At 40.9% G+C, this 25,201-nt stretch overlaps 2 protein-coding genes across 7 annotated transcripts in view; one reads left to right on the top strand and one right to left on the bottom strand.

Moving 5' to 3' along the window:
• The window catches only part of CAB39L (calcium binding protein 39 like), a 62,243-nt gene extending 57,347 nt beyond the window's left edge, over nucleotides 1–4,896 (bottom strand). The window contains exon 1 of one of the 2 annotated variants that reach the window (XM_085324948.1): nucleotides 4,755–4,896. The gene's annotated coding sequence lies outside the window, so the exon portion shown is untranslated. Of the gene's footprint in view, nucleotides 1–4,670; nucleotides 4,733–4,754 lie in introns of those variants that run through there. The other variant, XM_085324947.1, reaches the window with a different exon arrangement.
• Nucleotides 4,897–5,128: 232 nt separating this feature from the next.
• SETDB2 (SET domain bifurcated histone lysine methyltransferase 2) lies at nucleotides 5,129–25,201 on the top strand. Of its 5 annotated transcripts, none has more exons than XM_085324956.1 (15): nucleotides 5,129–5,247; nucleotides 5,338–5,531; nucleotides 6,344–6,403; nucleotides 8,874–8,996; nucleotides 9,384–9,449; nucleotides 10,194–10,293; nucleotides 10,976–11,533; nucleotides 13,093–13,212; nucleotides 14,375–14,544; nucleotides 14,965–15,193; nucleotides 17,992–18,076; nucleotides 19,038–19,146; nucleotides 19,949–20,286; nucleotides 21,588–21,676; nucleotides 23,675–25,201. In XM_085324956.1, exons 2-15 carry the CDS (start codon nucleotides 5,516–5,518, stop codon nucleotides 23,790–23,792), a joined length of 2,181 nt encoding a protein of 726 aa, XP_085181082.1. In that variant the 5' UTR covers nucleotides 5,129–5,247; nucleotides 5,338–5,515; the 3' UTR covers nucleotides 23,793–25,201. The 5 variants fall into 5 exon arrangements, with proteins under 5 accessions (XP_085181082.1, XP_085181081.1, XP_085181084.1 ...); XM_085324955.1 differs by having other exon boundaries at nucleotides 19,934–20,286; XM_085324958.1 differs by having other exon boundaries at nucleotides 19,934–20,286; nucleotides 21,593–21,676; nucleotides 23,675–23,784.

Raw genomic sequence — 25,201 nt, 5'->3', positions numbered from 1 at the left:
GTTATCATCTATACACAATAATTATTTCAATCTTTTTGCCATACAATTCTTTTTGATGGATTTTGTTCTGTCTGGTCCAATTCTATGTCAGGCTGTATAGAGTACTATTTTGCATTTATATAGCTACTACCAAGATCAGAACTAACCTATCAGCCTTGTATCAGATGGCATCACAAGGAAAGTTTACAACTTATACTATATTTTGACTAAAAAGGAAAGAAGCAAAGAAAAGGCAAGAGAAAAAAAAGGTTGTACAGCATCTCTTAGTGAGTTCGTGGTGTTCCCACTCTCTATCTTGAAAACTGCTTAGAGTTTTTTTGACTGCTACCTACTTAATGAAAACAGTTTGTGCACATACTTTAATCAGCATGCAAAGCCAGCATACAAAGCTCATCAAAAAGGTCAGGACATAGTTTTCTACCTCAGAACATAACCATGAAATTTTGCTTCAGATAAATACAGTTCTATTCAGACAAAGATACAGAATTTGAAGCCATAGTTTTCAAAGCATTAATTTATTCTGAGTTCCTTTCATATACATCTACTGCCCGGTTTCCAGAGATCTSAGGTCCCTTAAAGTATAACTGTATTCACAGGCTTTCAGGACTTTGTTAATTCCAAAATTAGAGGACACAGAGTTTTAGGCCATATATCTTGCTCTGTGTACTGGGGGAGGGTGGCCTGTGGCACAGCAAAGACAACTCATGTTGTTTGACTTAGTCCAACATGATGTAACTTTTAAATGAGCCCTTTCCTCATGTTGTTTGACTTAGTCCAACATGATGTAACTTTTAAATGAGCTCTTTCTTCCTATGTTTGAACACTTGTCCTGCATCTCTGCTGGCAATCAATACTGCAACTCTAAGACAGAAACATAGCTAGAAAGCAAAATTTTCCTACTACATAAGCAATCCTTAAAGGTGAAATCSATTATATTACCAGTCCCCAAATTCAGACCTAGAAGGATATGTCAGTGAGTGAATGGTTAAGAGTTCAGCATATTGGGTCACATCCCCAAATCCTCAAGCTAGCTGGTAATTAACAGATATCTAGGTCTTCCACATGAAAGAAGTCTATTGTTTAAAACAGTGACACAAATTTTTCTTTTTCTATTCATAGTCATTCTGTGTGTTTTAAGTTGCCCTTAGGACTGTCAACATTCTAGCATTTTAGAAGCTTAATTTCTCAAATAAACAGACAAGTTGTTTGACTYGTAATTGACAGGAATGCAAACAAGCTTAGACCATGAGAACAAAATCATTTTACAGGCTAAATGGCTTCTCAGAGATCCCAGATCTCCCCTTCCTTTGACGGAATAGCCGGCAAAATTTAATATCCAAATAATCTAAATATACTTAAAATTCAATACATCTGGAATAGCAGAATTACAGAAAACAGCACTGAGGACCTGTAAGCAGTTTATGATAAACCCACTTAGTAAGCAATATACCTACATGTAAGATTAATATGTACCTTCATAAATAATAATGTCCTCTGACAAAACTTCTAGGATAACCCAAAGAATGCTAACTGACTACATTTTGTAAAAAAGTAGTAATGACCTATAAAAAAATCTGTTTTCCAAAAATCTCACAGTCAAAATAGATTAGATGGGTGAAGARTAAGGGACTGCACATAAATCACACCTAAACTAACTGATGTAGTAACTGAAAATGTCATGTTAAAGTTGCAATTTGAAAGAATAAGGTGTGGGCACTTACCTATGAAGGAACAAGTTAAAATAAAGAGTAACAGAGAGGATACAACAGAGAAAAAAAGAGGTGGAAGTACTCAACTGATATGCAGATACTACAAGAAAAGACTACAACACAGAGCTGATATAGCGAGAAAAGTGCAAAAAGGTAAATGAAAACTGTAAGACCTTTCTCAAATGTCTAAACATCTAAAGCTTTCACTGCTTTTCTACTGCTGTCTCTTTAGCTTACCCAAACCTATCTGATCATATGAAGATACACCCACATCTCATTGTATTCAAGGTGATTAAAAAAAATCCCTGGAGAACAGAACTGAAAGAGATGAACCCTTTCAGGCCAAATTCATCTCCTTCCTCTCAAAGGAGCCATTCTTAGTCTGCCTGTCTATGCAATTATTTAGCTGAAGTCTCTAAACACGACTAGAACTGCATAATACAAAAGCATAATTCAGCAAATCAATGAATAGTACCATTCACTAGGACAGTCAGCCCTTTCGCTGTTGATCATAACGAAGGTGTTAACAAATGCATAAGCATGTGGAACAGGCTGTCCTCACCTCCAGGTCTTGACTGCAAGAGCTGGTGGGAAAGTCCCAAATAGGCTTATCCTGCTGCTAGAGGAGTGCTGTGGGTAGGGAAATGAAGGTTACTGGCACATCAGATCAGCATCTTTTATGAGCTTCAGCATCTAACAAGTTTTGGAAGAATTGAGCTTGCCTGCTCACTCGTATAATCTACTGCTATGTTGTAAAAAGCATATCTTACAGCAAAAACATGAAATCTTAGGTATGTCTCAAAACTGCTTCCTTATTAATCTTTAAGAAAGACAATTCCCTTTCCTTTTGCTTCTAATAAAAAGCTAATTATACTACTAATTTCCCCTCTTGTCTGAGGCACGCAGTCATGTTTTTCTAATTTCTCCTCCCACTCCCAGCTTTTAATAAAAGCTTTTTGTTAATAAAAAAWTTATATGAAATAACACAATTTCAGCCACGCATCAGCAACACTGTATGCCCTCTGCACTCACTAAGATACAGAAAACTGCATTTTCATCCACACCAATATTAAATTTATTAATACACATAATTAATGGGAAAGCTAAGTTCAAGTAGTCCTAAATTCCATTGTAGTAAATTCCTTGCATTAGCCTCTGAAGACAGCATAGGCATCTGCTTGTTCCCTTTTCTGGGGATAGGCCTCACAATGAATAACTAACACTGACTCCAGTGATGTGTGTTTACTGACAGGCAGAACAGATCCCATCRCAGTAAAATGGAATAACCTCCAGCAGCTTGCTTAGACACCGATGAGCAAACAGAATGTTTTCCTTACTTTGTATGGTAACTCCACTTGCTGCTCAGAAGTAAAGTGGTCATCATGGTCAAATTCCTAACACTTGCATTTCAGTGGATTACAGCCAAAGAAAAACTCAAGCCCATTTGCTCCTCATGACCATGAAGTATATGACAACTACATCATCACAACCAACCGATCATTTCCTAATCATATCAGGCAAACACACATATATGCACTCTGGCTATCCAAGCACAAATATGGTATTTAACAACATTCCTTGCTTATGAAGGCTGGCTATACCATCTCCATGTTGCTGGTTGGTGATAATAGTTTCATAGCATACATACAAACATAATACTTAAGAAAGACATTTATTTAAAGAAGAACTTATGATGAAATCCTTAAAAATAACTCTTAGTTATTACAAACACTACAATGACTGGCTCCATCTTCTCTACATTTGGTACATTCCCTGCATATGTTTTGCAACATTGTTTCATAACACTCAGTATTCGCTTGTACATGCACATGTATTAATAATTCAGTAAAACAGAATTACTTAATATGCCATCATCAGCACACAATGYAGTATATTCCAAGAGCAAGAAAAGCATGTACTTAGATGCAAAATAAACTATTATGGGAGATAAATCTCTCTTTTTTWAAAAATGCAAACTGCTCTTCTTATTTGGAGATTTATCAGCACATTCATGGTGCTGAGCCACCCTGTTCCCAACATTGCTATTGTTAGTTGTCCCATTTCTGTCTGGACAGCAGAGTTACCCAGTTCTCACGGGCTAATYAGTCAACTTCAAACATGAGCACAGATGTAGGCCTGCCTATGTAAACATTTTAAAGGTTTTAGAAAAGTATAAAGCAGACAGTGGACATCAAAATCTTCTGGAGTATCTTGGGTCTGACTAGAGCTCCAAGTCATATAAACATAGCATTCCAGGCAGACAAATTAAATTCGTACTCCCTCCCCTAACTATGTAAGTGCTTTTAATAATCCCCATATGATTGTAAGCACTTTGAAAGTGATTTATGTTAAATTTATCTCTATAATTCAAAGCCGTGACAAAACCCACAGCCGTGTATGTAACCTTCCATCAAAACACACGTCAAGCACTTAAGAGAGGAAGCCACACACACCTTTTCTAGGAGTGTGTTGAGTGTGCTGTCCACCTGAAAAAACACTCTGCATAGTTACGGTGCGAACACTTGTAAAGCAACAYTGTGCAGAATTTTAAGGGCAGCGTAAACTCCTGCTATATTCGTGAACTCTGAATCAAAACTGCTGCAATAATTTAGCATTTCATGGGATRCAGCTACAGCCACCAGCAGTGACAAAGTCAGAGACCAGGGACCAGTAGCGGACTTAAAGAACTTAAGAGGCCGGGCCCCAAACGGCTCCCCGGGACGCCCCCGCGGCCTAACGCGCACGGCGAGCGCCAGCTCCCTCTCCCCGCTCTCCCCCCGTCCGGCACCACGGGGCTGATCAGCTCCCTGACTCGCCCCCATCCCCCCGCCCCGGACAGGCACTGCCCTGCCAAAATGGCCGCGGCCTCACAGCGACCTCCGCCGTCCCCCTGCCCCCTCCCCTTCCCCGGCCTTCCCGGCGCCCCGCCCCCGCGCTCGCCTCGCCCCGCCCCCCGCTCACCACTCAAGATGGCGGACGCGCCTCCCGTGGCTCGGCTCGCTCTCCTGCCCCCCGCCCTCGCCTCGCCTCGCCCCGCCCCGCTACCTTTCTGCGGCCGCTCCACGCTCCCRCGTGGCGTCATTGGTCGGCGCCGCGCGCGCCAGGCTCCCGGCCGCAGCCAATAGCGGCAGGGGAAAGCTCACGTCCGCGCGCGGCCAGCCCACCTCCTCCTCCACAGCGATTCGCTCGTACGGCCCGGCCCCGCCGTGCGCACACGCAGTAGCGAGCAGGCGCTCGCGCAAAGCCCGAACCCGGAAGGCTCGCCGTCCAATCAGCAGAGGGTTACCGCTCCGCGCGGGCTGGCCGCGCCTTATAGCCTCGGCGCATGCGCTGCTGCTGCCTCGCGGAGGGAGGGAGAGGGAAGAGGAGCGGCGGCGGCGTGGCCGCAGCGCGCAGGCGCGATGCGTGCGGCGGGGGCGGGCGGAGTTCGCGGCGTCGCTGTTTGGAGGGGGCCGGGAGCGGGGCCGTTAACGGCGGCGGCGCGGGGAGCGGCGGCGCCCCCTGGCGCCGCGGCGGCGGTGTGTCCCGGAGGAAGCAGGTACCGGCGGGGTGGGGGGGGGGGAGAGGGAGCGAGCAGGGGAGCGGGGCGACGACGCGGCTTTAATGCGCTTCTTCGTTTGCCCTGCAGGCTGCGGACATGCGCGGACCGGGGGCGGCTCGAGCGGCCGCCGCCGCCGCGCGGGGCTCACCCCGTGTCGGCCGTTGGCCCCGCGACGCGGCCTGGGCCGCCGCCCGCGCTCCGGCGTGAGCCCGCGGCCCCCGGCAAAGACGGAGCGTAGCGTCCCTCTGCGCCGCCGCCCTGCGGGATGGAGGGGGAAAGAAGTAAGCCTTAAAAATAATAAATAAATAAAGTATTTCGAGCAGTCGTTAGGTAGATCTCGTAAGAAACTCTCCTAGGCATCGGCAGTCTTCASTTAACCCCTCCTGCCAGTCAACAACACGAAATTTCGGGGCCAGAATGAGTAGAAACAGTTTACAGATACAGCATTGAAAGCACCAAATAGCTCCTTTACACCTGAGGTATGTGTTTTCCTCTCTGTGTCACTGGTGGCGGTAGTCAGACATTTGATACCTTCAGTGTGGTTGAAGAATGCCACTTACCTATCCCTGGTGATAGGCCAGTGGAAATAYGCATGCTTTAGCTTGCATTTGCCGAGGCCTGGATTTTTTTCTGTAGCTTTCACTTCTTCCTAGATAAATTAGTTTAGTTTCAGTAGAGCTGTAGTTGCAGCATTCCTTTTATTTTTTTTCAATGAGAAATAATAAGCTAATAGGAAGCAGGGTGTACATAGCCTCAACTGATATACTGAAAAGTGTGGGTCATCTCGTGAAAGCTGTATGCTTTAGGTATATTAAGAAATTATCTTAGTAAAAAAAAAAAATTCCTCCCACATCTTATTTCAAGTATTGTTTTGCTAAGTCTCCACAAGACTCTTCTGCTAAACATGTGACTTCTGTGTATCTTTTGAAAGTGGAATGAGTACTCTCACCACAATGCTGTCTCACACAGTGCTCTAATAGTGATAGCTATTGTAGCTATTCATTTGTAGAAATTCAGGAAAAGTACACAGCTATAAGGATTTTGATTTTCCTACTAGTTTCTTATGTACTTGTGTATTCTGCACCCTCTGCAGTGCTGTCGGACTGCCTTAAAGTGGAGAACCTTACCAGTTCCGCTGAAGAAAGACTTGAAGGTAATGTTATTTAGATTTATAGAGGGAAACGGGAAAGTATGTATTTGGCACCATTTCTAGTTCAAAAATGATTACTGGAGGACAATGGTTTTGCCTTTTGTCATGTATTTAGAAGATGYGTGTTGGAAGTACAGGTTTTTCTCAGGAAATAGTTGTCCAAGTATTTCTTTGTTATCTGGCATAAGTAGCCCTGGCTGTGGCTGCTTGTTTCTTCTCTAGCATTATTCCTCTAAAAAATGCTAAATAAAGAGATTTATGGCCACGAGGATCCTCACCAAGGGAAAAGAAAATCCCTGCACAGTTAATGGCCTAAGCCAGCTTTAGAAATATTTCCATCAGGTGTCAGTCCACACACTCAGTCATCAGCTGCTGAGATCATTTTGAAGGCTGAGAGGGTAGATGCTTCCTATATCTGTCTGTTTCTTGACCTTTTTGTCAAGATTGACAACAGCAGCATTAAAACTAGAGAGAAGATTAGTAATATGAGAAGACTAGTAATATGAACATCTGAGGATTTGGGAACTGAAATTAAATGGTGAGCTTCATACACCAATGTCTCCAAGGAAAGCTGTGTTACATTGTATTTGCTGCTGTAGCCTCGGATCATTCAAGCGTAGGAATTTGGGAAGCGTTTTGAAGATGAGTAAGTGAATTGAGCACTAAATGTAGTAGTGATACATTCTATTTGCTTTTGACTTGTACAAGATTAAAAYTGGTGACCCAGAAATGAAAGACTGTTTTGTGTTAGACATCCTCTGAAGTAATCTATCTATCAGTGCTGTCCAGACACAGCAAAAGTACTGAAATACCTGAGAACAGGTTAGAAATATTGGCAGCAGTTTCAATATGCACTGGATTTTTTTTTACTAGGATTTCTCAAATATGCATTTTTAAATGCATATATTAAATATATCTGTTTCTCCTTATTTTAAAATAGTGAAGCTGTCATGTGGAGCAGAAGCTGGGAATGTCCCAGGACACGTGTTGTCTTTTGGAACGGTAGTGTAGGATTCCAAGAGACATTGTGAGCATCTTTGTAGTRGGACTCTGATTTTTCCATGTTTTGTTTATTTCTGTGAAGATAAAAGCTTGTGAAATGGTGTTGAAGAGTTAATGCCTTTCCAAACCAGTAGTTTTATAAGATGAAGTACCTTCAATGTTGCATGTTGATATTAAATATCAAGCTCTTACTTAGCAGACATAAGCAGCAGCTCGTGTTGTGGTGACAAAAGATTGTCACTTTCCTGACTACTGTTGTATTCGTGTGTTCCCCTCTGACTTTTGAGAGTAACTGCAGGCTCTGAACCACCRTAACATTACTCAGGTCTTGTTACATTGGGCAAGCAGAAGTCATTTKCTGCTAAGGAAAAAAAATAAAGGAAAAATTGTTTGCTAGCCTGACAAGAACGCTGTGTTTTGTGACTTCTGGGGAGGTATCATCATACGTGTCTGCACGCTTGCCAATCCAGACTTGGCACCTGAAACCAGAATATAAACAGAGTATGGTGACAGTGGACTCTTACTCCAGATATGGAGTGGAAAAAATGGATTTAATTATTCTTTCGTGTTTGATTGTTGATAAAGAGAAATGTTAACCATGACAGAGAGCATGTTCTCTTTTTTCAGCATGGTCTAGCAACACCCTGAAACATACTCCCTTTTCAGAGTTCTTGCYAAAGACATACTGCTTATGTTTTAGCAAGAGCTCTTGTGGATTTAATATCTCAAAGGCACTTTTCTGTTCAATAGAGGGCTATTTTCTTTTTTTTTAAAAAAAAAAAAAAAAACTCTTTAAACAAAATTATATTCTTTATAAATTATAATCTTTATAAATATCCCTAGTGGAGGAGGAAGATGTGACATAAAGGTCATATAAATTACTATACCTAATATCACTTGGTAAACAAAATTTACCAAACTACTTTTATCTCAAAACGAACATTATCTTCCCTGGAAAATATACCAAAATACATATATATATATATATATATACATATATATATATAGGACAGGACAGTCAACTTATGTAGCTAAAGGAGGGTATGGCTATAAAAAATTTCCAGGTATATTTTGTTTAATGGTATGTTCAGTTCATTCAGTTGAAAATATTCTTATGTATCACTTCTATGAGTTTCATTGCTGATTAATTTCTGTTYGGACTAATTTGCCAGTATTTGGAGAAAGGCTTCTACAGCATCCTTTGTAGTCATACTTCAAAAACAATTTTAAGGATGCTCATGGACCATCAGAAGCCGTTCCAGCTCATCACTTGACTTCTGTTTSACTTTTCTGGTTAGGTTTAGGAATTGACTTTTAAAGGTATATACAACATCCTGACTGATTTTTCAAAAGTGCCAAACCCCTGCCTGTTGTTATAGTGAGCGTGAGCATTTGTAGTCTACAAAGAGCTATTGTATATTTAGACTCCTGGRAAGCTGCACAGACTTGTAAATGGAAATTTTCATTTCAGGTGATCTGAAGACAYTTTGGACACAAATGGAAGGTAGAAGAGTGGACTTCATATTTGAGCAGGTGCAAAATGTGCTGCTGTTACTGAAGCAAAAGATCAAGAATGGAACTGCTACAAACCAAGGTTTGAAATCATTGTAATGGTTGAGCAGAGCTGGGATCAAGCTGTAGCCCACTTTGTATAGGGCTGTATGATATTTGCTACAATTGTATGCATTTGGAAACCATATTCTAAAAGCTTTCTGAAAGCCAGAGGATGCTCAGTGCTGATTCACAATTACTAGTGTGAGCTGTAACTTTACTGTAACTCCTAGATGAATCTGTTCAGACTGAGGAGTAAAAGGTTTCTGACAACTTGTGTTGCACTGCTGTAGACTAGTGTAGTGGGGAAACAGATGACTTAAGGGGATTCAAGCCTTGTGTTTCCTTTTAGTAGTTCCTAATATCACTGTCTTTATTATCAGTACTTAAGTTAAACCTCATATCTCTGCTGTTTTGTTCTTTTATGTAGATTGCTGGCAGGCTTGGGCCCTGGTGAATGAAGCTAATCTAAGTGATCTCTTAACTTTGACRAAAGGTATGTGCGTCTTCACTGTATTTAGTCAATACATGGCTTTAATTTATTTTGTTTTACTCAGCAGGAGCTTATYTCCTTTAATGGAAAACAATAAACTAGACCTGAGAAATCTGTTAGCATTAAATGGAAAAAGCTCTAATTACTAATTTCCTCAGGTGCTYTGGACTGGGTATTCTCATGTGGGTTTTCACTTTTGTGGTGTATGTGCCTGTGTGTGGCTGGTATCCAGTGAAGATGGAGTTTGGGCTAATAAACCCTGATGAACCTGAGCTGGCTACAAGTAGAGTTGGCCTATGTGTATCTGTTCTCTCCAGGATGTTCAAAGCACATCTTCTATGTGGATGACTCCACTTACTCCAATATCCTGGCCTCCTTTTACCTCAGATAATGAAGAGAAATCTGTGTGTTTCATACATGCATTATTTCTGTGTGCTTTCATAATAACAATATGCACAAACTTAAGGGTACATGGGACAGCTTAATGAGAGAGAGACAGACAGACGGAGAGGCACTGAGAGTCTCTCTGGCTTGTGCACCTATATGCAAACACATGTCTTTTGTGTAGGTTTTTAGAAGCTGCTTTTTAGTAGTGCGCTTGCTAGCATGTCTTTGTTAGCTGTAGTTCACAGTGGTGCGTTGTCTTTAGCGTATTTTGACAGTTCCCTGTTCAGTAACTCAAGTAACTTCAATTATAAATTGCATGTGGATTGCCAACATTCTTTGCTTGTATTCCATTTCTTTCAGTAAGTGATGTCTTTGGACACAATATACAGGAAAACAAACCCAAATTGCAGGCCGTTCTTACGGATAACAATGCTGCAAACTCAGTAGAAGGCTGTCACAGGTCAGTGTATTTATTTCACACTTCTTTCCAATTTAGCAAAGCTTGTTGTTTGACATAATCTTTATTGCATTTAAAAGAGTTCTTCGCTCTCTCTAATATTTATTCATTCAATGTTTTAAACCTAGTTTTGAATCCGACATTTTTCAAAGAGAAAATATTTTTAACTTGGCATACATGAAAAGCCTGAGTTTTTGAGTAGACTTGATTCAAATTTGCTATTTGAGAACACAGCAGAATGTACCAGGACATTTGGCTGTGAATACAGATCCACAAGTATTACCAGGATTATTAGAGGGCAGACTTCAAATTTTGAGTTCAATTCTCAGGTCTTTCACAGATGATGCTGTCTGTTGGGCAAATGACTTAAGTCTCTTCATGCGTCAGGTTCTGATCTGGAAAATTAGTGTATAAATATCATTTCTATATAAATATATCACTTCTATATTTTGGTATGCAAGTTTTTCACAGGCAGAAGTAGTTGCCATTTATCTGAGGTGCCACTGTGAATGCCTTCACGTGGTGTGAGGATGGTAGCACGATGCAAACGGTAATTCATTGAAGCCCTTAGCCTTTTAGCAATGGGCTGATTCTCTCCTGTACCAACAGTGTTGAACCACTAAAAGACTGAGTGCTTTACTGGTTGTCTAAGATGCTTTTTTGTTTGTTTTGTTATTCCAAATAGCAAAAAGGAGCAGAAGGAAAAATCAGGTTCAGAAGCATCTAGTGAAATACAGAAGTTACCTCTAAATCTGCAATACCGGAATCACAASTGCTCTAGTGCATGTCTTGCTAACAGACCACTGAGCTCCTACAAGGGTGAAAATCCTCTTAAGATACCGATTTTGTTTCACTTTGAAAGACGACATGCAAAAGCTGATTGCCTTTCAAAATCACTGGATGTGAATTATAAAGCTCCCTGTGGAAGGAGTCTGAGAAGCTTTCAAGATGTGCAGAGTTATCTGTTTGAAACAGAGTGCAGTTTCTTATTTGTTGATCACTTCTCTTTCAACACATACGTACTGTTGGGCAGGAACACTGTAAATTCTGAACCCCTTGTGTTTGACTTTGATATCAGCAATGGAGCTGAGTCTGTCCCTGTTTCCTTCTGTAATGATATTGACCGTGCAAGATTACCCTATTTTAAATATCGGAGGGCATCATGGCCACGTGGATATTATCTCAACAATTTTTCCAGCATGTTTGTTGACTCGTGTGACTGTACAGATGGCTGCATTGATAGGTAGGTTGAAACACCTGATCCCAAACAAGTGACATGTGATGCGTCAACAGCAACGTGATGCTGTCAATTTGAAGATGCATGCTACTAAACGGTGCCAAATTACAAAGGACTGACACTGCTGTGGTGTCTGCAGTAGCTGTCTTGTGCCGTGCTCTGTGATGATTGACGCTGCGCTGTGTCTTCTCCAGAACTTGGGTACTGCTACCTGCACAGCCCTGGTGATAGGGAAGGAAGTGACCATGTGGTGGATTGATATGTTCCTTTTCCTTTCTTCCCAAATTGGCAATGCCTCTCCTCCTCCAAGCAGAGCTGGCAAGCAGACCTCTTGGCTTTGGGAGGGGAGTGAAGGAGACACTTAAGCAAACTGAGGAAGGCTTATTTTCCTGGGAGGCATGAAGGGATCCTGCACGCCAACTTCTGCTGCAGCTTCCTTTTTGGGATAGTATCTTTTGGAGCTGAGTTGGGGCAGCCTGGTGAGAGGAGATAATTTTGGACATAGAACATAATGAAGGGCAAAGGAAGAAACATCTCTGTTCGCAGCSGCTAAATCCCATCTCTCTCCTTGCCTAGACAGAAACTATGAAACCCTGTGGTCACAGGACACGTTTTTGTTCTGACCTGTGCAAGTGGTGTTACTCATTAACATCTTTTCCTGAAGCCTAGTAACTCTGAATGATGTGTTACTCCATGAGAAGCTGACACAGTTACTTTCTTGTAAATTTAATTATTATCTTATTTTCAATACCATCTCTGCCTATAGTTGTTACCTTGTTTTTGAATCCATTTCATACTGCTGACAGTTGCAGCAGGTGCGCATGCTGATGTGCAGTGTTATTGTCCATTCCCAACAAAAGCTTGAGATCAAGCTTGCCAAAAGCTTGCCTAGAATAATGAAGCTTCAGGAATTCAAGTTACGTAGTTTTGACTGAGCAGTGGGGAACAGCAAGCACATAGCATGTTCCTCCTAGGCACTGAATTTCACCCAGAGTTAAGAGGTGCTTTAGCTGTGCAGTTGTAGGGGTCAGGCTTTGGTCAGTTGCTGTTTACAAAAAAAATTGCAAGTCTTTGGAGCTGTARTGACATAGGATGGTGCAGATGGCATTATTGCATGAGTTTTCCAATTGCAGTGTAAAATTATTCACTTCCTGGGGAATAGGGTGGGAGGAACGTAATGAAGATTGCTTCACCAGATTGGGATGCTGTGCCAGAACAAATGATTTGCATTTATTCATTCAATCCATTTGACAACGTCCTGTTTTATAATTAGTTTCTGTCCCAGTTAAGTTATTTGCATGGGTCTTTTACAGAGCTTGGGGGAAGAATGAGGGGAGAAACATGACAGCTAAAGAAAAAGAAGAAAACACAATTATAGGTTGTAAAGGACATATAACCAGGCAAGAGACAAAGAAGATGGTAGGGTACTGAAAAATGACCTGATGGAGTAAAGGTGGGGAAAAGCATATAGTCTAGCATATTTTAAATTAACTAGGTTTAAGTTTGATTACACTGCTCCAAAAATATTTGAATTTCCATATGATATTTTACTGCTGATCTTCTAGGTCAAAATGTGCATGCCTGCAGCTAACTGCAAGAGGCTGTAGTAAAATTTCTCTGTCTCCAAGTGCTAAAATGTCTCGTGGATACAGTTACAAAAGACTGGAGGGACCGGTTCCTAGTGGGTAAGAAACACAAAATTGATACTGTTATTTTATCTTTATACTGTTAATTTGTTATTACTGTAGTGTGCTGATTCATTCAGGCATGCCCAGGGGAGAAGAAGGAGGGGAGGAGGGCTGCCACAAGATCKTCACAATGTATATCAGCCAAAGAAGTGGGGAAAGAGCCACCCCTTGTTTTTGCACTGTGTCCTGACCAGCCAGTTGCTTTGTAGAACTAAAGTCCTAAAGAAATATCAGCTAGCTGCTGTTGCTGGATTTGGCATGGGACATGTAGGGAGCTTGAGGAATAAGATAGCAGCCGCTGCTGCAATGTGTGCTGCAGTCCCTTCAGGAGGCCAGCCAGGCAGGTGGGGAGTGGGCATCGGTGCTGGAGGCAACACACWCTGATGCCTGATGCGGGAGACATACGCCACCTCCCACGCCAGGTGACTGGCTTCCATTTCCCCTTACCAGTCTAGGCAGGTGCCCTGAAATTCCCATCTGACCYGCAGCATCATAAAGTTAGCGGCTCCTGTGAAATAATACGTGGCCTGTGAGAAGGTGCCAATAACCTCAGGAGTRTAGGAAAGGAATTAAAAAAGTGACTTTCTGCAATGGCCAAGGGCTGAACCTATAGGCTTAAGGAACCCCTTTTCCTAATCTTGTGTTGCTGTATGATGTCGGCTTATGGTTGGTGTACAGAATTAAAGCTGCCATTGAAGTTGTTCAAGAAACTCAACACTGTACCCATCCCAGAAAAAAAGTCCAAAAAGGTACAATTGTGAATGTTTTTGGCAACATTTGGTAAATTCTAAAACTTGTGTCAGCTAATAAAGTTCAGACAGACAGGCTGTCTTTGCTAAAAACTGTTGCAGCATAGAACGAAGTGCTCCATTAGGATTTCTGCATCTGTGTGATTTCCTCCTATAAGATACAAGATAACATTTATTTTTCCTGTCTACCTRTACCAAATCTGTCTGTCAGTCTCTTAAAATTGGTGAGTTAAGAATCAAGAAAACTGTGAGTTCCAGAATACTCTATACAATCAGTTATAGCCTGGGTCTTTGTCTTTTCAGTTAGCTGCTTTATTTGTGCTCAAGGAGGAAATTAATAATAGCAACTTCGTTTTGGTAATGCATTGTTTAATATTGTGATTTTTCTCTTTTTTTGTTTCTCTTGACAGAATTTATGAGTGTAGTGTGTCATGCAGATGTGACAAGATGATGTGTCAGAACAGAGTTGTACAGCATGGCATCCAAGTTCGGTTGCAAGTGTTCAACACAGAAAAGAAGGGCTGGGGTGTCCGCTGCCTGGATGATATCGACAAGGGGACATTTGTTTGTACTTACTCTGGTAACAGAAGTTGACATGTGGAAGTTTATAGTACAGTTCTTCCCTATGTTGAGTGCCCTGGAACTTTTTTGAGAACCCAACAGAGAAGTAGTGTAGGGTTAGAAGAGGAGTTGAGTGCCTTGCAGGTGGTCAAAAGGACAAAAGAACCTTGAAAGCTCTGCAGTGTGATGGTGCCAGCCAAGCATTCAAACTATTCTGGAGCAAAGCCTGTCTCAGACTTCTGATTTTTCCCTCACAGGCCTGTGTATCCTCTGCAAGGGCTAGTCTCCCTTTAGTATAAATGCATTCATATTTTGCTTTCCCAAATAATGATTTTGCCGTTTTTTAATGTTAATTAGTGCTGGAATACACAGTGATTGGGATTTAACACACTTAGCAAACAAACAAGCTTAAAAAAWWTTTTTTTTCTTTTTCTTCCAGGCAGATTAATGAGTAGAGCTGAAGTTCAAGTGTTGGGAGGTGCTGGTCAAGAGCTGACGGAGCAAGGTGCTGTGAATGACAGAGGGCACAGCGTTTTTTCAAAAAAAAGAAAACTCGACACTGGTTGTTCAGACTCTGAGGTTGAACTAGTGCAGACTCTCAAAGATCATGTTCTTGAGAAGCAGGAGTCTTTGTCTCAGACCGTGAATGACGAAAATAAATCAACTGTGTAAGTTTATTGGCACAGACATACACATAGCAGAACTTGCATGCTGCTTATTCTAGAAAGTCTTCTGTAAAACTTACAGTAGAACTGACTGTCCTCAACTGTTGAGCTTTTCTTTTCTTAAGCTTTTTTTAATTCTTGATTTTTTTTTTCTAGTGGGACAGAGTTATTCCTATAAATTAATTTCCCATAACGTATGTACCAGTTGGGATTCCTAGAAAATGCCATTCACTTCCTGGATCTGTTCAGGGCATGCATCATTATGCTAGTTTGAAAAAAGAGAAATCATTTAAAAATACTTCATGTCACTGAAGGGTTAGCCACTGAAGTGGCTAACAAAGGAGCCACTAACAGTCATGTCCTTTGGTTCCAATCTCTAAACCTCTTGTTTTTGTAAATCTCTTGCTCTTTCCTAGGAAGAGTCTAACAACACTTTGCTTTTGCAATGAATTATGCAAAAGCTATAGTGAATTATGCAAAAGCTATAGTCCTGTTTTCACTTTTACATTCAGGGGCTCATAGCTCCATTTCCTAAAATTCAGGCTGCTTTAAAGGTTTTTATGGTTTTGCCAATAACATGGTGCTGTCTCCTCAGAAGGGAGCAGGGAGTTTGTTTTCCTAAACTTTATTCCCTGCTCTGCCAGACCACTTTGTAAACACTTTCTTTTTACCATCCGTAAGCAATTGCAAGTTTTTGCTCATTTCCCAGAAGAGCACTATGTAAATCTGTGGAAAAACACCATGAAATTGAAGCTGGAAACTTTTTAAAATACCTACCAGTATCTTTTTAGAGTATAGAAGCTCTTACTAGGGGAAAAAAATAGTAATGGAAATGAAGGATRCAGAATTTTAAATCATAGCAAGACAATGACCAGACATGTATTTTTCACTTGAGAGATGAAACTTATTGGGCAGCTACAGGAAGACTTGACTCCAGGCAGCAAGCACTGGAAGAGGAGAGGCTTTTGCAACAGACATGGTTAAGATTGTGTTGGAGAGTCAGAGAGAGGATTAGAGCACATCAGTGAGACAGGCAACATCTACAAATTCTTATTTTTCTGTAATCCTGAAATTGATAGTTGCACTGGAAGGTGTGCCTATTTTGAGCTTCTAGACCAGCTTCACAAATTCTGATTTGCATTTCAACCTCTTGAAAAGTTAATGAATTAATCATTTTGTAAATTACATAATTATCAGCAATTAGCTAGATTTTACTTCTACTAAGTTCTTTTACTGTAATTTATAGGGAAGTGTAGTTGTATACTATACTGCAACCTTAAATCTCATTAGTTACCTTTCCTGAGAGTAAAAATGTTTGAAATGTGAGGTACATAAAAATATTATAGACAAAAAAGCCTTTGTTCATAGAATCAGTAAGGTTGGAAGGGACCTCTGGAGATCATCTAGGCCAACCTCCCTGCTCAGCAGGGTCACCTACAGCATGGTAGACAGGGTTGCATCCAGGCGGGCCTTGATCTCCAGAGAAGGAGACTCCACAACCTCTCTGGRCAACCTGTTCCAGTGCTCCGTCACTCTCACAGGGAAGAAATTCCCCMTCAYGBTCAGGCSRAACTTCCTGTGCTTCAATTTCTGCCCATTGCCTCTTGTCCTGTCACATGGGACAACTGAAAAGAGTTTGTCCCCGTCCCCTTSACACCCTCCCTTCAGGTACTTGTACACATTGATCAGATCCCCCCTCAGGCTTCTCTCCCCAGGCTGAAGAGGCCCAGCTCTCGCAGCCGTTCCTCGTAGGGCAGATGCTCCAGCCCTCGGATCATCTTCGTAGCCTTATGCTGGACTCTCTCCAGTAGCTCCATGTCTCTCTTGTTATTCTGCCTTTTAAGCAGCAACAGTCCAACTGATCTGAAAAACCTTTGAGAGTACACCTGTGTGCTTAGTCTTAATGTCATTTACCCAAGCAGGTTGCCTTTAAATGGCAAACCAAATATAATCATGTAAGAATGTCAGAACTTCTGATGACCACTGCAACTTCTGAATGTGAAAAGGAGGTTTCAGTCTTAAGAAAGCCTTAGAGTAGCATTTTTGCCATTATCAGTAGCCCAGGGAAATACCATGATGTTTTATATGGCAAGGAAATGCATATAATGTATTAGGCTGTAAGTTTTCTTGAGTAGGAACTATTACTTATTGCTAGACATTACCAGCTTAACCTACAATGAATACCTGTACRCTTTCTACAACACTCAGCACGTAATGAAAGTGAATGTGACTTTGATGTCTTGAAAATAYATGTTTCTTAGAAACAATTATGCTTCCTATCCTATTTCAACCTTCCCCTGATATAAAGGATTGGGATTCTTTTGTGCTGGACTGTTGTCTATTTCTGTTACACATTCACYGTGTCTCTCTGTTTACCTCTCTGTCCCTTGGCCCAGCAACGTATGTTCTGTTCTCCTGTTAGAAAGCTACAGTGTCAAAACTGTTGAAAGCAGTATCAGGAAAAAGGCAAAATTCTGTCTGTAGGTACTGTATTCTGAGATGAGCAGATACAATAATCAGTTAAATAGGATAGAATTTTAGTCTGGACATGAGAACTGGGAAGGGATATAAAAGCAGCTGCTAATCTCTTAATATGGTGAACTGTTTTTTACAAACACTATTGAGAACCTATTTCCTCAGTTCTTAAATTTAAAATAGTCACAGAACTTGCAGTGACACAAGACTGCAGGCCTTGGTRTAGTTTGTTCTTTATGAATGGAAGATTATTAGAGAAATGTGTTGCAAGAGTTATTTATGAGTCCTTTTGTCTCTTATAATTTGCTTTTGACCTTTCTATACAGGGTTTGTCCAAGGAATTTGAATACTGCAGCTATGAGAAGGCCTGGAACTAGAATAGCTGTTCTTCACAATCACCATCTAAAAATGGTAATAATAATAAACAGCTTTAATAGATTCATTTTCACTGTGCTGAATAWATATGTTAATTTTGACCTTTTCATCTTTTACATTTAAAAAATTCTAATGAACTTTTTTCATGAGGTTGTCATGCTGGAAGCTATACCACATTCCTTCTATATTATCAGTCCTCCAACATGTTCCCTGAGAACAGCACTAATTCTTCTTGTAGCTTTCCTTTCTTCACCYTCACTCTTCGATTCCACTCCAGTTATGAGACTCTCTGGAAATCACTCACCTCCTCTGTCCCCCATTGTAGCTAATTGCAGTGATGGCGACTCTGAGTGATTTCCTAACGTCTCCCCGAAGAATGACATAGCAGGGAGAGAAAAGAAAAAGATCCGAGTAGTTAACTGCAGTTATATCATGCAGTGGCACAATTGGGAGAATTAGTTCTCCTCTGGATGTGAAGCATTGCCTGAAAATATGTGCAAAGGAGGGAAACTGTGGTAAACCTACTCTCTGGGTTTCATTGCACTTAAGAAATGTGCATCGGATTTCTCTATGAACAGTCAGCAATGCTGTCCTTTCTGGAGCTCCCATAATTAATTTCCTTTTTTTGGTGGGAGAGGATAAATATTGCCRCTTCTGTTTGCTTTATTGAAACCATGTAAATAGCTTGTTTGGGCTTTGGTTGAACAACTTATGTAAGCATGTGTGTAAATCCTTGTGAAGTCAGTGGGACTTAAACATTTGCTTATTGAGTGGGGACCTGCTTCCAACTTATTTTGAATGATAATTTAAAATTAAGATGTTTGTTGCACTGTAATAAATGTTTGGGCTTTTGAAACTCAGTCATATCCATATGTTACAGTAGATTTAAAACTTTTACTCCAGAGCCCTAAAATGCAGATGCTTTCCTGTGTTGACCCAAAGCTACATACAGCAACAATGCATCATGCCTTTTCATTATTTTTTGTTCTATTTACAGGAAGTTGATACACTGGTGCACAGTGCCAGCTCAGATGAAGATAATAGTTCTCAGCCTCATCAGTCAAGCAAAACAAAACTAACTATTGGAACAAAGAAAGGAAAAGAAAGTAGGTTTGCAGAGCTGTGAATACTACACTGTTTGTATGCTTGTGCCCCATTAGGTGATAGACTTAAAATGCAGGCAGTGATCGTTGGATGTGTACAGGCCTRTTCTCCACATGATGATGATGATGACCACATATAACACGTAGGCTGTCTTACCAGAGCATATCGGTACAGAATTTAATACTACCTTGCATATTGCAATGCATTAATTTATACAGGACAATCTTTTGCCTGGAGATTTTATCTTGGGACATGCTTGAACAGTCATCAGAACAGTTTCTCAAATACAGTGCTATTCTGGGAAAGTCAGTCTTGCAAAATATTGCCATCAYATCCAATACATGGTCCAGGCTACCAAAATAGAACAGGTTATAATGATGAGGGTGGGGGAAGTGGCTCAGCCTGGAGAGTGTGAAACAGGTATTTGCTCATATGGTTTTTTTTCCGTCTTTAATTACGGTTTGTGATTCTCTCCAGCATGAAATTAAAGGTGGAGGAGGAGGATAAAATGCTATGTGGAAGAAATCAATTTGGAGTGGGATTTGAAAGGGAGAGACTAGGTTGCTCCCAGGAGACTTGAGCAAATGCTTTAGACATTGCAGCAGGAAGTGTAGCAATGAGAGGTATAAAAGGGCAGARCTGTGTTACAGCCTGGTAAATAGCAAGGAAGCTCCATGTGCTTTGGAGAATGAAGAAAGGTGGGTGGGGAAGAGTTTAGAGCCAAGCAAGGGAAAGACTTTGGTCTGTAGTGTCACTGCTGACTTACTTTAAACTGGTAATGAAAAATAGCTTTTATATATCCAGTGACAGAGTCTGATCAGCAGCAGAAGGAAGAACATCAGATGCAAATTGGACAGACTGAGCTTGCTGATAAGGACAGTGCAGAAYGGAAAAGAAAGCGTCTGTCTCGGCAAGGTGCTGCCTATGGCCTGTTGGCTGTGCTGGATGATGCTTGTGCTGTGAGACATTCAGAAAATCTTCCACAAAAAGCTGACTGCAAAGAGGAAAAAAACAGGCAGTCAAAACAAAAGGCGTTTTGTGAGGAGGCTGATGGTGACAGAGCACTTCTGAAGAATGCTAACGATGAAAATATTTATATACTGGATGCCACAAAAGAAGGAAATGTGGGTCGTTTTCTTAATGTAAGTAAAAAGTTGCATGTCTTCTCCTTGATGTTTTGGCTTAAATTATGTATTTGCATAAACCTGAAAGCTTTTGTAAAAGTCTGTCCTTGCCTAACCAAGATTTGAGTTGGGCACATGTCAAGGCAGATGACGTGGGGCTTCCTGCATACTGAAGTGGCTGAGCAGCCAGTTGGGTCATGCAGGCTGGGAGTGCCTTTCTAAGATGCATAGTACGTAATGGGTGTAGTTTTTGCCACCTCTAGGCCCAGRAGTAGATTATCATAGAATCAGTAAGGTTGGAAGGGACCTCTGGAGATCATCTAGTCCAACCTCCCTGCTCAGCAGGGTCACCTACAGCATGTTAGACACAGTTGCATCCAGGCGGGCCTTGAAGACCTCCAGAGAAGGAGACTCCACACCCCAAGTAACATGTTACATTTATCTCCTGAATTTTGAGTGGCCTTTCTATAGTAGTCCAGAGAGCAGGTGGCACATTTTAATGAACCACAAGTTTTGTCTTAGCCTTTTTTTTTCCAAACCATTGAAAAATCTAACTCAAAGTAAATTGTRTGATATTGTAGAAAATTGCTCCACAGTTCTATCACGGGTTGAGAAGGTGGTCTTGCATACTGTGTAGATATCTGCTTAATAAATGTCTCTCAATTTTGAATTGACAGAAATAGTAACAAATTCCAAAGAACTCYCAATTAGTATGAATAGTCCATATGAACATGTGTACGTACTCTGCACTTATTTTCTCTCCATTGGCATTGATACATACATATCTTCCAGCAAAATTCTTGCATATTTAAGCTGTTCCTTGTTGCAGAGGGAAGATGACGATTAGTAGTCCATCTCTCTCGAACCTTTCTTSTGCATCTATGACCATATGTGTGTTCCTACACACAGCCAACTGAYCTTTAGCATCTCATATCCATTTGCCAAAATACCTGATCATTTCATCTCCCTAGCACTGCTCTCCTGACTGACAGTGTGACATGCCTGTCACTTACTGATTATTTATGATGCATCCTGCAACAGGTGAGGAAGAATTCTCACTATAAATTACTGGAGGGCAGCTTGATAAAAATAACTTTATTTTTCTAGGCAAAAGTACTTCTGTAAAATGATGGAGATAATACTTTAAAGAGTCATAGCAAAAATCAGTGTTAGTGGCATTGAGTAGTAGAGGTTTTCTGTTGATTGGAGAAGGGGAGAAAGGAACTACCTTTAACAGTGACAGGTATCTAACACAAAGTGGTTCTTCAGCCAAAGACTAGATATTTCATTGTTTTTAATCCAAACATTCTGTTTCACAGCACAGCTGTTGCCCAAATCTCTTTGCACAGAGTGTGTTCGTAGAGACTCACAACAGGAGTTTTCCATGGGTGGCATTCTTCACAAACAGGTGAATTTTTTAAAAAATTTTGACGCTGTTTATTCAAGGCACTAGGGAAAGAAAACACTTAACTATTAGGAAAATTTACGCTGAGTGGGCAAATGTTAAGGTCGTGAAACCATAAAACTGTGTTCTTGTTGATGACTCCTTATTGTGCACTGAAGACTTGAGGAATACAGCTGTTGATTATTATTACTAATGAATTTTTCTTCAGTTTTGCAATGGAATGTGAAGTGAGGCAAGCTTGATTTTTGATGCATCCCTTTCAGTGATAGTTGTCTTTAAAGGAAAAGTAGATTTAACTCAGAGTGGTCATTCTGAAAGCCAAGATACATTGATTCCAGTGTTGCACCTCAAAGCATGGCCAGCAGATCTGGATCTCACAGGGCCAGGGCTGGAGCCTGCAGAGTCTTAAGGCTGAGACACTTTGGCCTAGCAAGCTGGCTGCAGGCCTTCTCCCCATAGCTACTGAGAGAGGCAGGGCTCTGTGTCACCCCAYGTGTCTTGGAGGGTAGCAGATATTCAGAGTTTGAAATTTTCTCTGGAAGCTTAAGATGCGAATCTTACTCGTGAAGGGAGCTAGAGAGAGCTGGTGCCAGTGGGACACAAGGTAAAGAAGGCAGCTAAGCCAGGGAAGGGRAAGCTTAGTTGCAGGAAAGAAACAGAGCTGATGGTTATGGCACTGGGAGTGTTAGGTGAGAATTTAGAGTACAGAGGRGAGAATTTTTTCCAGAGAAGCCAAGACAAACGAGCTCCAGGCAACACTGATTGTCTGGGGAGCCTAGCAATCCTAGGCCCTTGGTACCATGCTAGCACAGATGCACTGTGATTGCCCTCTAAGGAGGGGTTCAGAGGACTCTGAAAACAGTGTTTTGAAATATGTCAGATCTTGTTTTAGCTGGAGTCTCTTCCTCATGTATTTGGTAAAGAAACACATACTGAGGTTTGAGGCCAGTGAAGAGAGGTTAAAAAATGGCCAGCAGAAGACACTTAGGGAAGAAAAGATCTTGCTGAAGGAATGTTCCTCTGGCTTGTCATCTTGCTTTCCAGCAATGAGCTGTTTGCAAGTTTTCTACATTAAGAATTGCATCTGGATCACCAAGCTTAATGGCACATCTTCTATGAACTTGCTTGATTCCTTTTTCATCTGTATATTTTTGTCCTGCAGAACATCCTAAGGTAGCAAGTCCCATATTGCAATTGTTTGAAGTCTTCATTTTGTTTGTTGTCAGCTTGCTGCCTGATAATTCACTGGATGTCCCTTATATTTGTCCTGTGAGAAATATCAGAGAATTCCTCCCTTCTTTGTAATATTCATATTTTATTGCATCTTCCCTCAGTTGTCTGTGTCTCAAATTGAAGCATCCTAGTTGCAAGTACTTAATTTGATATTCATTTCAGGCAATTAGTTTCCTGCATAAGAAATTGCTTCTCTTCCATTTTTGTCAGTGATTGGTTCATAGAAGGGGTACAAGGAGCGTGCATTTACTTTGAGTCTTGCASTTTGTGCACGGTGACATTAAAATTTCATTAAAATGGAGCTTGTCAGACCAAAGATGATGATTTTCATCACCAGTGTATCTATGGATCTGTTTGAAATTAGAAGATATGTACTTTCACTGTACATAGTGAAAAGAGCAAAACTGGCTGTATTCTCATTTATATGTATTCACTGATATATGTTCATTTTTTCTGGGTGTGTATGTTGTTTCTCAGAATTTACCTGGAAGTTAGAACAGATTGTTTAGACTCTGACCCCATGGAATTGTTTAATAAAATTATTTTCTCTTAGCTATGAGTATTTACACTCTCCATAGCTTTGGTAGGCAAAGCAGCAAGCATGTGCCAAAGAGTCCTTGTATGTCTTGGTTCTCCCCCAGCAAGCTGCCTGTGCAATGCTTCCTGTCCCCTTCTGTTTTGAGGTTTGCATGTGAGTCATTGACAAATTGTAAGCACAGTAATCTTTCAGTTAATTCAAACAAATTGACCAAGTGTTTTATTCCTTAGGCATGTGAAAGCTGGAACTGAACTCACGTGGGATTACGGTTATGAACCTGGAAGCATGCCAGAGACGGAGATTTCGTGTCAGTGTGGATTTCAGAAGTGCAGGAAAAAAACCTTATAGACAAAATTTTCCTATTGTTGGCACTTTATATACCTGGAGATTCATATGCTGGAAAGGACTATGCAGTCAGCAATGCACTCAAACAAATCTGTGGTGCTAATTTTGTCCAAATAAAATGATTCTGATCTGATCATCTTTTTAATTCACATCTAAATTTCATTTTTATAGTTTGCAGAATCAGAACTGCTTGTCATAAGCATAAAACTCTTCCTAGATTATTTCTGTGCTCCTACTCTCTTTTTCCCTCTTTCTTTTTTCATTCACAAGCAAAGTTCATGATACACTGGAATAACTCATCTTTCTGTACAGTCTGCAACAAAAACAAGACTGATGCGGAGCAACAGTTAGCTGATGTTATTTGTACCCTTCCAGAAGGCTGAGCTAGAAAAACTCATGATTTCTGAAACTCATRTGAATGCAATTTACTCTGCTTGAAGGTTGCCAGAAGATAATGAGAATGATCTAAATATGCCTAAGCCTGATAGATGCAGCGACACAAATAGTCTTGAATAGTGATGAGATTAATCAGAACAGTTTTGCAGAGCTGTGGTTGTGCTCCAAAGAGAGCTGGGAAAGTCCTGCTCCTGCAGGAGAGAAATGACATTGTTTATTTGATTGCATCTCTCTGTTTGTCTGCGATGCACAGAAATCTCTGAGAAATCCACTGTGCCTCATTTCAGTGTCACGATGTATAATGTGTATTAGGAGAGACACAGAAGTCCTCTGYTGTGGCGTTTGTCAGTAGGTTGGTAGGAAAAAAACAGGCTATGTTAGATAACACTGAGTGCAGGTGAGTGAGGAAGCTGTAAAATTTGATAGAKTCAATATTCTGCCTTTGAAACAGAGCAAGGCACAGGTATGCAGAATGGGGTAGTTGTGGCTTTGGAGTCCACTGGAGCCTTGTGCAAAGCAGATTTTAAACTGCCCRTAGTGTTTACCTTACATTAACTTCCTGGATTTCAGAAGCTTGAGTTTTGTTGGTGTTGATGCTCAGGAAGGTCATGCATGTAAGATCATGCAGAATTGTCAGGTAATGTTTGCTCAGCCATTAGCAGATTTTACCATTGGATTTCCTGCTTTACAGAGCAGAGAGAGAAACACTGTTTAAAAAGGCAGTGATCGCTTAGGCAATTGTATATGGGAATGAAATAGGTTTGAGACTGCTGTAGCCACAGAGTAGATTCCAAGGCTACGTCTGTACTGCAAAAGTGAAGCAGGAACCAATTCTTGACCCTGAGGCCAAGAAGCTGCAGACTGGCTAATATCTACATRGCTTAGGGTTAGCCCCCTTTTAGTTAGTGGTATCTTTGCTTTATAACTGTGGATGAACATGGTACCTGTGGTCAAAATAAGTTTTTTGTTTAAAATGCTTCAGAAGAAAAAAAAATACAGCACTGTSCTCAACACTG

The sequence above is a fragment of the Rhea americana genome, unplaced genomic scaffold (genome assembly GCF_003343005.1).
Source record: "Rhea americana isolate MKP2758 unplaced genomic scaffold, rheAme1 scaffold_95, whole genome shotgun sequence".
NCBI classification, from domain to species: Eukaryota; Metazoa; Chordata; class Aves; order Rheiformes; family Rheidae; genus Rhea; species Rhea americana.
The sequence above is the reverse complement of the archived record's forward strand: the minus strand, read 5'-3'. Positions and strand labels throughout refer to the sequence as shown.